The sequence below is a fragment of the Neovison vison genome, chromosome 8, assembly GCF_020171115.1.
Source record: "Neovison vison isolate M4711 chromosome 8, ASM_NN_V1, whole genome shotgun sequence".
Lineage (NCBI taxonomy): Eukaryota > Metazoa > Chordata > Mammalia > Carnivora > Mustelidae > Neogale > Neogale vison.
In genome coordinates this window covers 57,182,469-57,200,288 of record NC_058098.1, presented here as the reverse complement: position 1 = coordinate 57,200,288, position 17,820 = coordinate 57,182,469, and the positions used below count along the sequence as shown (strand labels likewise).

Genomic DNA, 17,820 nt, shown 5'->3' with positions numbered 1-17,820 from the left:
CTGGACATAGCATTTGGTAACATCAGTCAGTTATGCAGCACTCAGTTCCTCCAGCAGGTAGAATCTTGCGTTTGCCACACACGTCTGTAGTTTTCGGCAGTCTCCGTCAAGAAGTTTGGCCTTGGTAAGCGCACATGCCTTACAGGTAGCAGAGATCAAGTCCTCTTACATCTTTCCTTCCTTCATAGGTGATCTGACCATACGCAGTTTATTAACAGAATACAGTTATTGGTTACTTAGTTATCTTCATCAGTTTAGCCACTGAATTTTCATAACATTGTAATGACATTTTATAATTCACATCTCCTCCACCTCTAAATGTGGGTGGTAAGTTAGAAGATAAATATTAGGAAAAATACTGAAAATTCACTTGCCATTGAAAACTGTCAGAAAGAAATGTTTCTGTCACTAGAAAAGGTGAATATGATAACTTTGCATTTTATATTCTTTTTTTTTTAACTCGGTATCATTCACTTTTATTTCCTAAGCCTTTGACCCATTAGGAGCTTACCAAAATATTTATGACATAAAATGACCAGGTTGTCCTTTATTATAAAGTTCGGTTGCCACTAACCTTGTACTTAGAACTTGTTTTTTCAATGCCTTTGTTCTTCTTTCCTTATTATTTCCTGATCTTTCTTTCTCTGGGTACTTATCAGTCAGACACCAAATTTTAAAATATCGAGGATCAATTTAGGAATTAAACCTTTGGCTTCTGCACACTGGCTTTTAAAAAAATTCAGTTCTGATGTTTTGGCTTGTATGTCTGGGCAAAGTATTAGAACAGATAGCATCTTCAGCCCTTTATAGGTAGAAACTTTAGTTTCTTATTCGTCATATTCAAAAACTCTTTGTCTAAACGGACCAGCGTAACCAGGGCTCTCCATCCATGACTTCCTTTGGAAGCTGCTTCCTGAGCCATACTCACAGTGACGCTTCTCATTGATAGCCCCATTATTTGGAATCCATTTATACTCAAGATTTTGTGGTTGGGGCCTTTACCTCTTCCTGGATTCCAGGATGCAGATGTTTTCTTATCCCTTCGACAACTTCAGTGTTCGTTCTAAAGAACAACAGTTTTTAAAATCATGTTAGTTATAGATTTATTCTCAGCGATTTCTTTTTCACAGACTTGGGTCCTGGCTTCTGATTTCTCCAACCGTTCCTCCACATTCTTCATGTGCCCGTCTAGTTTGTCAAGTTTTGATGAGCAGTTCTCTACTTTGCCCTCCAGTGAGGACAGTGTGTCCCTGAATTTCCCTGAGTCTCCCTTGAAGCAACTCACTGCGCTCGTGGAGGGATCCACGCACTCTGCTGCACTGTGGAAAAGGTCAGCCAGCCCAGTGAAGAGAAAACATGAAGTGGTGCTTCTCAGGCAGGGCGTTGGGAGCCCAGGGACCACAGACTGTTCTCACCTAAAGCATGATTTTTTCTGTAATTTTCAAGACAAGTATCGTAGATTATTTGACTGGACTTTCAAATATGAGTCCCCTAGCTCCCCAACTTTTAAGGCCTAAGGTCATGGTTATACCTGTGAAAGGCAGCTGGTTGTGGCTCTTCAAGCTTCAACTCTTTTTGTTGTTGTTTGGGTTAGTAGCAACCTCTCTTGAACTGTGATACTGACAATCCTGAAAGTCTTGCAGATCTTCAGCTTAGAATAATGGGCTAGGAAAGCAGATATTTAGCCTTCTAAGATGTTTCAGGAAAACAGGGAAGTCTGCTCTGCATTCTGTTTTTATTTGTCATGGTATAGTATATGTTTATCATAATATATCTGGAACCATGGCTCAGATTATATACTCTGCTGTTTTAATTTTTGAGGCAAGTGGGATTTGAGTGCATTAAGATATCAGTCCTTACAGTTTGGTTTGCATTTATGCTTTGTGTGTATGGGTGCCGGAATCCAAAAATACTTATGTGAGTTGCAGAATTGGGTAAAAGACGTTGACAATTTCTGGAGTCAAACCAGGAAGAGCTATTTTAGCCCACAAAGCTAGACACTTTGCCATGTGTTTCTGGTGGTGCTTTAACTTGGCTGATTTCTCATGGAATGTTATGTCTCCGAAATAAGCAGAAAAGAAGTACTTGGTTTGTTGCTTATATGTTGTCATAATGTACTCAAAATAGGCTTGTCTAGAATTAATTGAAATGGTTTATCTTGCTTTATTTTACTAACTAATAGCATTTTTTGTTCATAGTATTAGAAGTATGAGATTGTGTTTTAAGAATATATGTTTTTAGAGTATATTCTTGGAACGTAGTAATATCTCAAGAGACCAGGAACTGAAGTTGTGTTATAATCTTTTTCAATTGCTGGTGAAGTTAGAGGTGGTAATGAAAGTAAAGTGGCATGTAGTTAGCGCTCTCTAGATATATGCTTTTATAATCTTGTGTGAAGCTATAAATTTAGCTTGGATACTAAGAAATACTAGTGAGTGGTACTATTTAGGCTTGAGTCATTTTCTATAGAGCAGTTGGTATTCTGATCACAATTGAATGTTTTTAATTCAACATGTGTTCTTAAACCATTAAGTAGAATTTACTGTGAGGGGGGCATATTATGAAGCTCTTTTACCTGATGTGTGTTCAAAAGAAAATTCTTTAATTTAGGATGAATCCTCTTGATGATATGTGACCTACTGAATTGTTTGATTGAATGGCTTGTAGGAAGTTGGCATTTGTTGTTTGTGGTATTAAATAGGTTTCAGTTTTGCAGATACTTTATTTAGGAAACAGCAAAGAACATTCAGAGAAATGTGTATTTTCCATTAACTGTTTCCCATTTCAGGGAGCTGTGTAATCCTTTCGACAATATAGGAGGGAATTCATCATCCTGATAACTTTTCATCCTTTTTCATCTCAAGAGACTGTTAAAGGGATAGTTTATATTTATCTTTTGATACATTTTGTAAAAAACAACAACAGACCAAACATTTACTCATATGCAACACTTTGAATTTATTGTGTTTTTGTCTGACTGCTGGTGAAGTTTACAATGGAAGTAACCCATGTTAGAGCTATAGGTTTTATTTTATTTTATTTATTTATTTTTAAAAGATTTTATTTATTTATTTGACACAGAGAGAGATCACAAGTAGGCCTAGAGAGGCAGGCAGAGAGAAAGGGAGAAGCAGGCTCCCTGCTGAGCTTAGAGCCCGACATGGGGCTCGATCCCAGCACCCTGAGATCATGACTTGAGCTGAAGGCAGAGACTTAACCCACTGAGCCACCTAGGTGCCCCTAGGTTTTCTTTTATTGAGTAAGACCAGTACCAATGGATGTAACTATATTTGGAATTTATTAAGCATTTGTATATGGAAGGAATGGAAAATATAATTCTTGAATGAAAGTGAAGAAAAACAAGTTTTTAATGTATAATCATTAAATTTTATATTTTTAAAGCAGAAATACCAGATTCATCGTTGTGGGAGAACCAAGATTCTGCACAAGCAAATGGGATTGATTCTGTTTTATCAAAGGCTGAAATTGCCTCTTGTAGTTATGAAGCCAGGTATGTGGAAATTAAATGTGTTGTAATCCTAATAAATAGTTACTTAATCATTTTTACAGACTCTTTTGAAGTGGATTCAGATGTGCTAGTCAGGCCTGTGTTACACGCTTCATCCCTTCAGTTCTTTTTTCCTTTCACAAATGCTAGATGACTTTAAGTAAATACTGTAGTTTCCTGAGGAATCAGTACATCCAACAGTGGAAACCAAAAGAAATTGGACATTGTCGTTTGTCTTTTTTAAAGATTTTATTTACTTTTTTGAGAGAGAGAGACACAGAGCACAGGCAGGAGGAGGGGCAGGCAAGAGAGGGAGATGCAGACTCGCCACTGAGCAGGGAGCCTGAGGTGGGGCCTGGTCCCAGAACTTCAGGATCATGACCTGAGCAGAAGACAGATGCTTAAATGAGCCACCCAGAAGCCCCATGGACATTGTCTTTTTAAAACCATTATCTTTTTGAAGTATGAGATTAAAGAATTAGATATTTTAAAAAGTTTTTTCAAGATTTTGTTTATTCATTTGAGAGAGTGTGGATGAGGAGAGGGGCAGAGCCGGAGGGAGAAGAAGGGAAAGAATCCCAAGCAGAGACTCCCATGCTGAGTGCAGAGCTCAGCATGGGGCTCGATCCCATCACCCTGAGATCATGACATGAGCCAAAATCAAGAGTTGAACACTCAAGTGAGCCACCAGGGTGCCCCAAAGAATTAGATTTTTTTTTTTTTTTTTGACAGACAGAGATCACAAGTAGGCAGAAAGGCAGGCAGAGAGAGAGGAAGGGAAGCAGGCTCCCCGCTGAGGAGAGAGCCCGACATGGGACTTGATCCCAGGACCCTGAGATCATGACCTGAGCCGAAGGTAGCAGCTTAACCCACTGAGCCACGCAGGCGCCCCTAGATATTTTTTTAATGGAAGAGGGCCTTAACGTTCTTCTGGTCTAATTATTCTTTCTTATAGCTAAGAAAAATCCCTTGTAATTTAAAACTCCTCTAACACTTAGAATTTTCTTCACAATAATGTTAAAACTTGATCACCTAGGGATGCCTGGGTGGCTCAGTTGGTTGGGCTGCTTCTCTTGCTGCCTCTGCCTGCCTCTCTGCCTGCTTGTGTGTACTCTCTCTATCTCTGGCAAATAAATAAAATCTTTAAAAAAAAACAACACCAAAAAAAAATTGATCACCTAATAAATTACAAGTAAATAGTTCTGTATTGGTATATCCAATAATCTCCTTACTTAAAATTATAGAGTGTTGTCAACTCATTAGTACCAACTTTGTTTGTAGATCTATATCTTACCATAAGCTTAACTCTCAGTACAATGGGCTGTTTCAGTACAAGAAGAAACAGACAAATGTATGTGTTCCTCATACTTAAAGAATCATTTAAAAATAATCAATTGTAATAGTTGTAAAACTAGAGGGAGTAGTAATGAGTTGATTAATTTTTTAAAAAAGATTATTTATTTATTTATTTGTCAGAGAGAGAGAGAGAGAGAGAGAGAGAAAGTGAGCACAAGCAGGGAGAGTAGCAAACAGTGGGAGGGAGAAGCAGACTCCCTGCTGAGCAGGGAGACCGATGTGGGGCTCAATCCCAGGACCCTGGGATCATGACCTGAACTGAAGGCAGACGCTTAATGGACTGAGCCACTCAGGTGTTCCTGAATTAATTTAAAAGAACAATCTTTATGGTTTTTCTTTCCTGATAACTGAACAGATGTTTTTACCTTTATAACATATTGTTGGCAAGTGTTAAAGTATTTAATAATATACAGAGTCCTCTACCAGTTTTATATTTCAGTCTTTTCTATTTATGGCTTTGTCTTTCATACTTTTCTTATTGAGATATAATTGACATACAACATTATATTAGTTTCAGGTGTACAGCATAATGATTTGATATATGTAATATCTTTCAGTCCTGATTAAAAGTTCAAGGATGTTCAAGGGATTGTTCAAGGAAGTCTAATAGGAACAAAAAATATTTCAGATCATCTAACTGAAATAGTTTTAAAATCTTGCCAGTTATTTTATTAAAAAGATACTTAAGAAAACTTTATAATCAGACATTATAATTATAAAATATTTAAATTACTTTCCATTTATGACATGTGGAACTTTTACTCCTAGACTGATTTTGCCTTTCTTATTGACAAAATTACGTTTTAACCTTTTTCATTGTTGGTTGGTAATGTAGCCCAAGAATTGAAAACTTTAATAAAAATGATAAGACAAATACCAGATGCATTCTGGATTTTTTCTTTTTATTAGCCCAGGCAGTTCAGAGCTGATTTTGTTTTGTGCTCAGTAAGGCTAGTCTTTTTTTCCCCACTGAGTTGCTGTGTGACAATGTGTGCATCTGGTGGCTGGACAGTTGGGTTCACATCTGGAGGGTGTGGGGAAGCTTGGGAGTGCTCTGTCAGTGTTTGAGTTCTGCTCAACTGGTGGTAAAGTGAAAGCCCCACCCTCTGTACTGCCTGAAGGATGTCCCTTCTAGTTCAGCACCCCCAAGCTGAGTGCTGGCCAGCAAGTAGGGTTGGGTGGGAGGGATACGAAGTCTGCCTCAGGGTTTTTCCTGTTCCTGAGGGCTTTGGACTCAAGTATCCACAGCTGTGTCCTGGTGCTAGGCGCTTTTGGTGTTTGGATGTTGTGGTCGTGTTGCATCAGAGATAGTGTTGTCAAGCTGAATGTACTACAGAATAATTGGGGTGACAATATATGGGCCAAAAGCAAGATGCTTAGTTGGTGATTGTTTTAAGGACATACATAAAGTGATGAGAAAAGGAATTTGAGTGAAAGTTAGGAGGGAAAAAAGCCCACACATCCCACAGCAGTGGGGTTTCGTTTCTTAATTATGATTTTCATTTTGTAGAAAGCAGTTGATAATAAAAGTCTCTAGAAAACAGTTCTTAGATACCCTTTTCTTGTGGCTGTCCTGTAATTATCTTTTCCTTAGGTGAGAAGATTTTTTAAAAAATATGTATATCCAAAGTTGCATCAGAGAAATGTTTCTGGGGCTGGAGTGGGGACTAGATTGTGGGGATGATCATCCCAGGTTTATGCATTCATGAGTTTCCGATAGACACAGACTGATCATGGGTCTGCAAAGGATGGTGTGTGCCCACAAGATGGTAGAACTCATGGAGAGGTAGGATGTATATACAAAGGCTAGAATATGCATTACTGTTAGTCGTTTTGCTCATCAGAAAGAGCAAGCTTCATACAGAACGAGAAGGTAAATAGGCAGATGAATATATAGTGATATACAAATATCTTTGAATCACATATTTTTTAAGATCAAATAATTTTTAAATGATTTTCTAAGGATCCTGTTAACACACTGAATGGACAGTGACCTACATGTGCAGTGTAAGCCTGAGAATAATTGCTTTCTGTAGCACACGCTGATGGAGTATTGGTGGTTTATCCTGCATGGGACCTAGTTGACAGAAGTAGATAAGTCACCGTAGCAAAAAGTCATTTCCGACTGTTGGATATTTGCCTTTACTCCTTTATTTTCTATGAAACAAATCCAGTTTCCCAACTACCAACTCCCGAGTGTTTTGCTTCCCTTAGTTATAGGAAATCTCTTAGTTTTCCTTTTTGTTTATAATTTCCTTACCATGTCTGGTGGCTCCTAAGCATTTCTCTCCAAGCTGTATATGTGCACAAGTACATAAGTAGTTGTATTACGTTTTCCTAAGTAATATGCCCTTGAAAATTTTGAATAAGTGGAAAAAAATTACAGTAAATATAATGTTATTCATAACAATTATGTAACACATTTTTCAAAAAATGAGTAATTACCTTTAATTTGTAAGCTTAGCTTTTGCATGCTGACCCTACGTAGCCAGCATAATTGAAAATGTCTTAAATTGTATGTGATTTTATATAGACTTCAAAACTATTACATATATACCTCCCTGCCTTACAAAATAAGGTCCATTGATTATAATCTGTCTTGTGCTGGGTGAGTGCAGGGTCATCCTTATGAACATCATGGGGTCTGTTTTGTTCATCTTTTGCCTACCACCTAACAAAATGCCCAAGACATAAATTTTTGTTGAATGAATGAAAAAATATTCTTCCCCATGCTGTTTGTCACTCGTCACTTCATTCACTGTCACTTTTCCTTCCTGTTAGAATATTTCTCATCTACTGGGAGCTTTGCAGTCAGATAATTTATACTGTTTTCATGTCCATAAAAAATGCATATGATTTTGCCTTTACCTCTGAATAACTTGGGGCATTCTTTTCCGTGGTGGCTCTCAGTAGTGGTCTGAGATGGGGAGGGTGTTAGAGACCTCTGAGTAATTAACGCCTAGTAAATATTTATTGCATGAATGTATAGAATAACTATTTGTTGTATTTACATAGGAACATATAATCTGGTGAAGCAGTGCTTCTTATTTCGCTTGTTCTTTTACTTTGAGGTTTTTTTTTTTTATTGATTCATTGCAAAGTGGTCAAATGGAATTTTACTAATTAAGTATAATTCCATGACTATAGTTTTGTGTTGAATGCTCCAAATATCATAGGTAATGTGGGGCATTGAGACACACAAAAGATTTAAAATTTACCATTTTCAATTAGGTCCCTCAAAGTTCTGGAACCCTGGCTTCTGTCCAGAGTGATGTGCTACCATATACAATGCTGTTGGCATCTCAACCACTGTGGAGCCACTTCAGGAGCATGGAATTGGTCAATTGGGAATTGGGTGGTAATAGGATGAGTACATTATGTCTGTTTGTCACATAGCACTGTTTTGTGTAGTTCTTTCGTATATATTCTGTTTTTTGGGGGGGACGAATCCTGGCCAAGCTGTGCCATGTGTTAGGGGAAGAAAACCTCTTTTGACAGCACATTCCTGCTCTGAGGTGGTTGTGATCTCACCAGCATATGGTATGCTGGCATCTCTGCAAAGGGGCCAGAGGTCTGAGTCTTTGGAGAAAGCTTCATATACAGACAAGAGCCAAATCTGGTTTTTAATAACATTTTGGTACATCCACGTGTCATTTACACTAATCAGACCATTGTGCAATTTTCTTTTGGGAGGAAATCAAACTTACTAGTTTTCTTAATGCTTGTTGTTTATCCCTAATGAGAATTAAGTGAAAATTGTATATTGGTGGCATGGGGAAGACACTGTCAACGTTTGATATTTGATTAAGCATTTGAAAATTAGTCCTAGTCTCACCTCCATTGTGTTTTATTCTTTCTCTAGACAAGTTGGCATCAGGAATGGAATGTTTTTTGGGCAAGCTAAACAACTTTGTCCCAGTCTTCAAGCTGTTCCATATGATTTTCATGCATATAAGGAAGTTGCACGAACAATGTATGAAACACTGGCAAGGTACAGCAAACACTGTGGTCAATTCCACGTCTCTTCTTCTTCTTCTTTTATCTAATAGTGAAGAGGGTCTGGTGTTCTTTAGGGGTGTCCCGGCCACTTTTGCTGGATGCTTCTCTTTCAGGAGCCCTTTCCTCAGTCAGCCCAGTAATCAGTAGTTCAGTCTTAAGGGACACGGCCCTGCTCAGACTGTTCTGATGCTCCCTGATGTCAGTGGAAATTGATTCTCTGCCTGTAGAACTTCATGGCTCTCGTTTTCTTCCTCTGGAACCAGACTGACGAAGGATTGACATTTTTTAGCCTTATTTTCTTTTATTACATTTGAATTATAGTTTTGTTTCTAGAACTGATGGGTTAACAAGTAGAGACTCTAAAACCATTTATCTTCTAAAATCATTTAGGTGTGCCAAAAGTCAGTTTTTATAAAACTTCGTTTTTAGCAATAGTTTATGGGTGGTTGATTAGTTGGCTTGAGAAAAGGAGATTAACTTTTATTTATAGTACAAGTATATTTAATATTCAAAGCTCAAAATTTAAAATAAGTCATGGCAGGCTGTGTATACGCTGTAGCAGAAGACAGAGTATTTTTTTTATGAAGAGCTAGATAAGGTCTTTGTTCCAGCTCTTCAACTCTGCTGTATAAAGTGAAAGCCACAGGGGCACTTGAGTGGCTCAGTGGGTTAAAGCCTCTGCCTTCAGCTTAGGTCATGATCCCAGGGTTCTGGGATCGAGCCCCCGCATCCTCCTCTCTTTCTGCCTTCCTCTCTGGCTACTTGCCATCTGTGTCTGTCAAATAAATAAATAAAATCTTTAAAGTGAAGACAGATACATTGGTGAATGGGTATGGTTGTGTGCCATTAAATATTTATTTACCTAGACAGGCATCTGGATAGTAGGCCAAGGTTCGTTGACCTTTGGAGTGTATTAATATTCTAAGAGATATGTCTTGTACCTCTGTCTTCACCTCTTCCTCTCCCTTCTTATTCATGATTTTGAATATTTATAGAGTATCTATGAAGTACAAATAGTTGTTAATACAGCTGGTCCTAACATAGAGAAACGAGGTGCACTCTCTACTTGAGCAGAAGAGAGAAAATACAAGGAATAGATGAAACTTATCTTGCATTAGTATTAGTATGTAGGTCTTAGTGCTGAATGATAAGTCATTTATAATCACAGCTGTCCTTAAGATCTCACCTATATGAATGTTGGTGGTACCAAGTGGAAAGTGTGCTTTTTAAATCCTGTTCCAGAGCTGAGCTCAAGAGAAGCATCCAGGTGAGGGCTGGGAGTGGATGATTGAGCTGGATATGGTCTCCCGTGTTCTATGTTCCAAGCATCATGGCATTCAGGCAGCTGCCTGCCTGAATCTCACATCAGGAGGATTTGAGAGAGAGCCATGACACATACTAGTCCTGAAATCCTTTTAGTTTGTGGAGACACTGTCGGTGGCATGTGGCTATACTTGGGGGAAAAAATGGCACAGTGTTACTCTTTTTCCATCCTTTGGAAATCCTTGGTTTCATATTCTCCACACCTCGGACAGCTTTCACTGGGAAGTAGAATTCCTCCTGCCAGGTATACTCTTCTGCTCTTACAGATTTCACCCTTTATTTAAGTGTAAACAAAACACTCATTTCTTTCTTTCTTTCTTTTTTTTTTTTTAAAAAGATTTTATTTATTTATTTGAGAGGCAGAGATCACAAGTAGGCAGAGAGGCAGGCAGAGAGAGAGGTGGAAGCAGGCTCCCTGCTGAGCAGAGAGCCCGATGCGGGGCTCGATCCCAGGACCTTGGGATCATGACCTGAGCCGAAGGCAGAGGCTTTAACCTATTTGAGCCACCCAGGCGCCCCAAAACACTCATTTCTTAAATGAATACAGATATTTATTTTTAAATGAATCAGCCAATTATTCCGATCTGTAGCCTGCAGCAAGATGTAGGTGAGACAAGGCATAGTATACGTTACCATCTAGATTATTGAAGGTACATTTTTGACCTTGAGGCATTTCTGGTTGCCTTCTATTTGTGTTTTGCATATTTAATTAGCTTTGGAGCCATAGGACAGCTGTGTTCTTCCTTTTCCTCTTTAGCTAATTAAAACAAGTCCTTTGGGGGTACCTAGGTGGCTCAGTGGGTTAAGCCTCTGCCTTTGGCTCAGGTCATGATCTCAGGGTCCTGGGATCAAGCCCCGCATCGGGCTCTCCGCTAAGCAGGGAGCCTGCTTCCTCCTCTCTCTGCCTACTTGTGATCTCTATCAAATAAATAAAATCTAAAAAAAAAAAAAGTCCTTTGTGTCAGTAGATCATGGTCAAAACCCACAGTATTCCCACATTCAGGGAATGTAGTTGGGTGTTCTTTCAGACAGGTTTTTGGGGGTGATTGACCTTTATATCCTGTATTCTAGGCCTGCTACAGTAAAAGGTATTTAATCGTATTTTTATGTAGGAGATCATCAATTACTTACTTATCTTGATTTATGTGATTTTTCTATCTGTTCAGGATTCTGGTAAACCATGTTTGAACAGTTTTTAGATTAAATGTTATGACAGTTCGAATTCGTCCACTACTTTTCAGCTATTCAGAGCTGTATCCTCAGCATAGGGAAACTGGAATGATAATTTCTGCTGTATTTTTGGTAGTTAATATGGAAAAAGAAAATATCAGTTAATTAGTTCTATAGTTAAAAGTTAGGTGACTAATAATGGCACTTGGGCCACTTTAATTAAAATGCTAATAATTTTAGCATTTTAAAAAGTCTTAAAAGAAAATGTGAAAAAAGATGCCAGAGGAAGACTGGACTTTGCCACATTTGTGTCTCCTCGAGGGCAAGCTGCTGGGTGATGCATTGCTTTTGCTTTGTGTTGACAGCTACACACATAACATTGAAGCTGTCAGTTGTGATGAAGCACTGGTAGACATCACGGAGATCCTTGCAGAGACCAGACTTACTCCTGATGAATTTGCAAATGCTGTCCGCATGGAAATCAAAGACCAGACGAAATGTGCGGCCTCTGTTGGAATTGGTTAGTATCCAGCTTATCTTGTACCCTTCCCTTTACTCAAAGCATTGCTTTATCATCATTGGATATCATTTAATCTTTAGGAGTGATTTTTTTAGATTTGTTTTTTTTACCATACTGCATAGACCTCTGACATCTAAGACCCTTCTTAGCATTGCTCAAATTCGTGCAGTACGTGAGGTAGACGTGTTAGAAAGGCAAGTAAATTTTGACCTTGAGGCATTGGGATAATGTCTTTGGGATAAACAAGTTGGAATATTTCTAGTTTTTAAAAAGTGGGGAGAAGTGAATTCAGTATTTGTAAACATTCTTTTTAAGTGAGCCAAAGCTTCCTTTAAAGCGGGGTGGTTGGTGCAGGAGGGATATGGAGTTAAGTGTTATTGTGAGTCTTGGTGTAATTTAGTTACTTGGGAAACGTTAGCTTCCTAGAATGCTTACCAGTCCTTCCTTCCCTCTCAGTTCCAGAAGTCACCTTTAATCAACCAGTGGCTCTTAGTAATGGTATTATCTCTCCCCAACTCTTGTCTGTTTCATCTTTTTAATCCTTGTGCTTTGTTTCCTCAGCCCCTCCCATCATTTGTCCTGTTCCTTGGCTCTTGCTGTTGTGTCCTCTGAGCATCTCTGATGCCTCAGCTTCCCTGAGTCACCTCCTCCTTTTGGAACCTACCCTCAGTAGCTCTTGCCAGGATACCTCTTTTACTTATGTTTGCTCCTGTACTCTGTATATCCCAGGCTTGGGAGATAGATGTAACTTCCTCTTAGTTTGTCATTGTCATTTCCAACTACTCCTTCTCCATTTTCATTCAGAAATCCTCTTTCCCCTGAAGTTCCCCATCTCATTTGTACCCTTGGAATTGTACTTTATGGAGGGAGCTGAGTGATGACACAGAGCAGCCAGTGCCGAGGAAAGGTTTTTATTCCTTACACTTGCTGAGAAGAGGAGGAGGCATGCTGTACCACGTAGGGCCACATGGGGAAGCCCCCAGTTTTGGTCATGAGGCTGAAGCAGGAGTGATGCCAGAACCTTTACTGGGGTTTCTGTGGGAAAATCTGGACAAATAAATAGCTTTGGATTCACTATTTTGGATAATCCTGTGGTCTTAGAGCTATAAACGGGGATCTCTTTGTACTAGTTGCCTGGTGTCCTGCCTGGATGATTTAAGGCAGGAAAATACTGTCTGTGTGTGTGAGCTTGATGAGGGGATGGTTGGGGGTGGCTGGCTGGCTTGCATGTGAGAGGTGCGCTCCTAAGGGAGGTAATTGTGTTCTGTCCTTAAAAACCAGCTAGCACTGGGAGGGCCATCTCCTCCCAGCCAGCAAGAGTTTTAAGATATCAAAACATCATAACATACAGAAAATAAAAAACATGGTTAGTATATTCTTAGCATTCCTCCAGTTCTAGCTAGCCTACCTTTCTACTCCCCTGTGTTTGGCCTACAGATCTTTCTCAGTGTTCATTTAGGGCTTATCTGTATTCCAGTATCTGGCATGGTTCTAGTTGTTTAAAAAGTTCTTTTTAATTTACAGGTGTGACAATATGAGTCCATTCTTTTAAGTTCAGTCATTAATTAAAATGAAAATCCCATGTGATATTTCCACTCCTCAATCTCTTTTGCCTCTCCACAACTCACCACTTTTATCATTTTGCTGTGACTTTGCAGAACGTTTTCTCTTCATGAATATCTACATATTTACCCTAGGAAAACACATAGCTGTTACAAAAGTCTTCTGTAAAACTGAGGCATGTCCTTTTTATGTCTTCCATAAATTCCTCCTCTTACAGGGCCCTGACACCTTCTCTGACACCTTCACCTTCCCCCTCCCCCATTATCTTGGCTCTGCTCTGCTTTACTTTTCCACGTCCACACCCCACTTGGGACCTCGTTGTCCCTCTCTGTTTATAAGACTTGCCTATCCTTGGTTTCCACTGCACATGTTCTGATTATATAGTGAGACTTTGGGTTCTTAAGGCTCCCTTTTCCCCCCGTCTCAGCTAGAACCTTTGGCTTTATTTCCCTGCTCAGCCTGGACACATTGGTTGGCAGGGTGATGGAATTTCTCATCGTTACCCCCAGTGCCTGCATCTCCGATCGTAAGGTTAGGGACTGCTTTCTCCCCTCCTACTAGGGTAGGAGATGTTGAAATGACACTCCGTTTGGAAGCAAAGGGAAGCCTCTATCCAGTATCCATGCAGGTTGTATGTCCTGTTTAACAAAATTCTGCTAGTTTTGTACTCTGAGATTATCAGAATTGGGAATTATTTATTTTCATTGGTTTTGAAAGAAATTTGATAGGTAACTTGTCTATAGGTGTCTTCGTTAAGAATCTTAATTTAAAAATAACTGTGGTGAATCTTTCTTGAAAACTTTTTTCCTTTTTTTTTTTAACTTTTATAGGTTCTAATATTCTCCTTGCTAGAATGGCAACTCGAAAAGCAAAACCAGATGGCCAATACCATTTAAAACCAGAAGAAGTAGATGATTTTATCAGAGGTCAGCTAGTTAGTAATCTACCAGGTAAATACAGATCTTTGTTCTTTAACTCTGGTTGGTTGTAAATATCTATTAGTGCTTTTATAATTATACAATGTTACTCTCTGTTCCAAAACATGTGAATTAATTTTTTTTTTTTTATCCATGATTGAGTGCCATGAATAACAGAATTTGGAATTCCTCAGTGAGTAAACCCTCACTTGACTAATTAGGACCTGAATGTTACCCTTTATTTCTATTTCTCACATATTTTACTTTAAATATTTCTCAAATGGCAAGATCAGGGAATTCCTAGCAGTCATTTTAAAAAGAATATGATGAAGTTGATTTTTGGTCTTTTAAATAAATCTTAACTGAAATTATGTACTTCTAGGCTAAATAAAAAGTTTTGAGAATCGATTCCTCTGTTTATAAAAATGTACTGATGGGCTCATGACAGGTTTCTGAGTTTAGTAAGCAAATAGCTGTATAAGTAGAAAATATATAAATCCTATTAGGAAGAATAAAACCTAAAGACAACGTATTATGTTGTGTTAAATCAGAGGTAGAAGTAAAATGTCCATCTCTACCTTTCTCTGCTAAGAGCCAGGATGTTTATTTTATATTGTTATGTGATTACTGTGTGGCTAACCTAGCTTGTAAGTCTCTTTCTATAGAGAAATCATCAAATATAATGAATTATAACTGAAAAACAGTTGCCCTTTTGGGACCTTGAGGAGATGTAATTTTTTGTTGTTGTTGAACAATTCATTTCACAATTAATAATTAAAGGATAGTTCCTTTCACATTTATTAAATATTTAGATTTGCTATGGTAGATCTAAGAAATTTCTCTAAACCATGAGGTAATCCTTGATATTGTTTCAGATAATCCTGTTTGTTAAAAAACATACTCTTCTTGTGGTGGGGAAAATTCAAGAGACTGTACCTTTTCAGTGAAAGTATTTTTGATTCCTTTGCTTGTGAAAAGCGGATTTACTGATATTTTTAGATGTATATTCTTAAATCTTATAAAAGTAAATCTGAAGTACCTTAGAAATTTGTTATAGGCTATCAAATAGTAAATGACCAAAATGCCATTTTATAGTAGGTTAGTTTTAAAGCTTCCTGATCCCCCAGTAAATAACTTAAAAGAATGTATTAATGTTAGAATTGTGAAATAGGACATTTTGATTATCAGTTTGAGATTAAATTGGAAGAATAATCTTCTAAACTCAAACTAGCAAATTAGTTTTAGACAGTAAAATTCAAAGTTTTAATAATACATCTTACTGCAAGCTTCTGTAAGAAGGAGCTGGTACAGTGTATTTAAAGCTGCATGTGAACTATGTGTTCGGACTTCCTGTGCTAGCCATCTCCGTTAGCTTGCTCAGGCTGCCGTAATAAATGCCACCGCTTATGTAACAGAAATTTATTTTCTCAAGATTCTAGGGGCTAGAAGTCAAAGATTGAGTTGTTAGGGTTGTTTTCTGAGGCCTCTCTCCTTGGCTTGTAGATTGGCCATCTTCTCCTTGTATTGTCACATGGTATTTTTTCTTTATGTGTCTCTGTCCTAACCTCTTCTAACAGGGACAGCAGTCATACCGGATTAGAACCCATTTGTATACAACCTCATTATCTTAATTACTTCTTTCAAGGCCCTCTCTCTAATTACAGTCACATTCTGGGGTATCGGGTATTAGAATTTCAGCGTACAAATTTAAGGAGACACAGTTCAGTCTGTAACACCATCTTTGAACTGAATGATTTTTGTTTGTTTGTTTATATACAGTGATGTATTTCCTGAACATTCCTGAACATTTCACTTTAGTTTGCTTGCTGGCTAGAGGGACTTTATTTCTTGAAGGGCAGTTGTGAAGTTCCCTGTCTTGGTCAAATTCTTAAGTATAGTATAGCCTTCCATTTCTTCAGGGATGTCTGAAATACAGTGGGAGGGCAGCAAGAGTGGCTCCCTCTGGCAAGCCACCTTCCCATGTGGCCTCCTCTCTTCTTCATACCCACAATTCTTTGTGATTTCCATAGGTCTTTTGAGTTTTATCAAATTCCCAAATTCTCAATCAGATCGATTGAGAACCTTTCACAGAGGCTTGCAGAATGTTGCTTTGCACTGTTGTTAGGCCTGTGTAGAAGATGGTGTTGCAATCATCTTTTCCCAAAGTGTGCTCTACAGAATGCGGGCTGTTCTTTGCAGGTGGGGTGAGGTGGGGGAGGAAAAAAAAAGTTTTCACATGCAAGCAGGAACTATCCCTGGTGGAGGGCCTGCTTAGTACAAGTTGAGAATTGTTACAATAAAGAAACCTATTTATCTTTGTTAAAAAGTAGTAATTTCCTACAGATATTTGAAGATGAATATATAGTGCCTATTAACATCTGTGGAACATGCTTTGGGGAAATTTTGCTCTCTAACCAATAGCCAGAAGAAACTCAGGATCTACAAGCTCTGGCCCTCTGTGCCTGTAAGTATCTACTTGGCACACAGTGTGTCAGCGCGCTGTAGCTGTACACAGTTACCGTAGCTACACGGAAGGAGAAAACACATTACCAAGTCAGTTTATGTTTTCGGGGACTCTGCAGAATAGTGATGATATGTTAGGCTAACAAATAATGACCTAATGAGATCTGTTTATTTAGTGAAAGAAAGGATCATCCCCATCGACTCTTTAATTGCAATAGCCTGTTTCTGTGAATTCTTTGAGATCTTTGCCAGGCCTTTCATCTCATGCTTGTGCCCCTACCGTGAGGACCTTCTGCACCTGGTACAGCCCATGCTGGGTTTGGGCCCCCAGCCATTCTCAGAGAAACTCGACAACCGGGTAGGCGGACATAAAGATCTGAAGTGTAGTCATATGGGAACCGGGAGCTAAGTGAAGGCAGTAGCATTTCCAGTTAAATGAATTACAAGTAAAATGAAAATTCAGTTCCTCTTTTGTACTAGCCACATTTCCATGCTCAACATCCTCATGTGGGAAGTGCCTTTTGGACTGCACAGGACAGGTAGAGAACGTTTTCATCATCACAGAGAGTTTTGCTGGACAGTGCTATTTTAATGGTGAAAACCTTTTTCTTTAAAACTTGATTCTCCTGTGTCTTTTACTGTACTTTCAAGTCTGGATGCCAGGGGAGGAGACATTACTGGCAATTTTTAATTTAGAGTAATAGTTCCCCTTCAAGGAGAGAAAGCAAATCTTTGTCCCAGTGGCTTGACCAGAAGCTTCCACATCTTTTTATTTTTTTTCCTCCTCCTTCTCTCCTTGGAGGCTTGGTTCTAAGCTAGCATGTTTTCCTTCACTTTTTCCTTTCTAGGTGGCTGCACTCAATTTGAGTGCCCTTTGAGGGGCCTCCTTTCTTTATAAATGCTTCCATGATGCAGGCAGTTAAGCTAACAACCCTGTCGGGATTTTGGTGCTGATTAATTTTTCCTCCCCACTCAGTATAGTAGGGGCTAGAGGTGGGGCA

General features: G+C 38.7%; 1 protein-coding gene across 10 annotated transcripts in view; it reads left to right on the top strand.

Moving 5' to 3' along the window:
* REV1 (REV1 DNA directed polymerase) overlaps window positions 1-17,820 on the top strand; it is a 95,509-nt gene that overhangs the window by 62,592 nt on the left and 15,097 nt on the right. For 8 of the 10 annotated variants that reach the window (XR_006386173.1, XR_006386175.1, XR_006386174.1 and 5 more), the window contains 4 exons: window positions 3,403-3,511; window positions 8,727-8,855; window positions 11,722-11,876; window positions 14,270-14,389. Coding sequence is in view for 7 of the 10 variants with exons in the window: in XM_044263659.1 (XP_044119594.1) it covers window positions 3,403-3,511; window positions 8,727-8,855; window positions 11,722-11,876; window positions 14,270-14,389 (513 nt within the window). In the remaining 3 variants the exon portion in view is untranslated. Of the gene's footprint in view, window positions 1-1,147; window positions 1,331-3,402; window positions 3,512-8,726; window positions 8,856-11,721; window positions 11,877-14,269; window positions 14,390-17,820 lie in introns of those variants that run through there. The other 2 variants (XM_044263664.1, XM_044263660.1) reach the window with 2 other exon arrangements.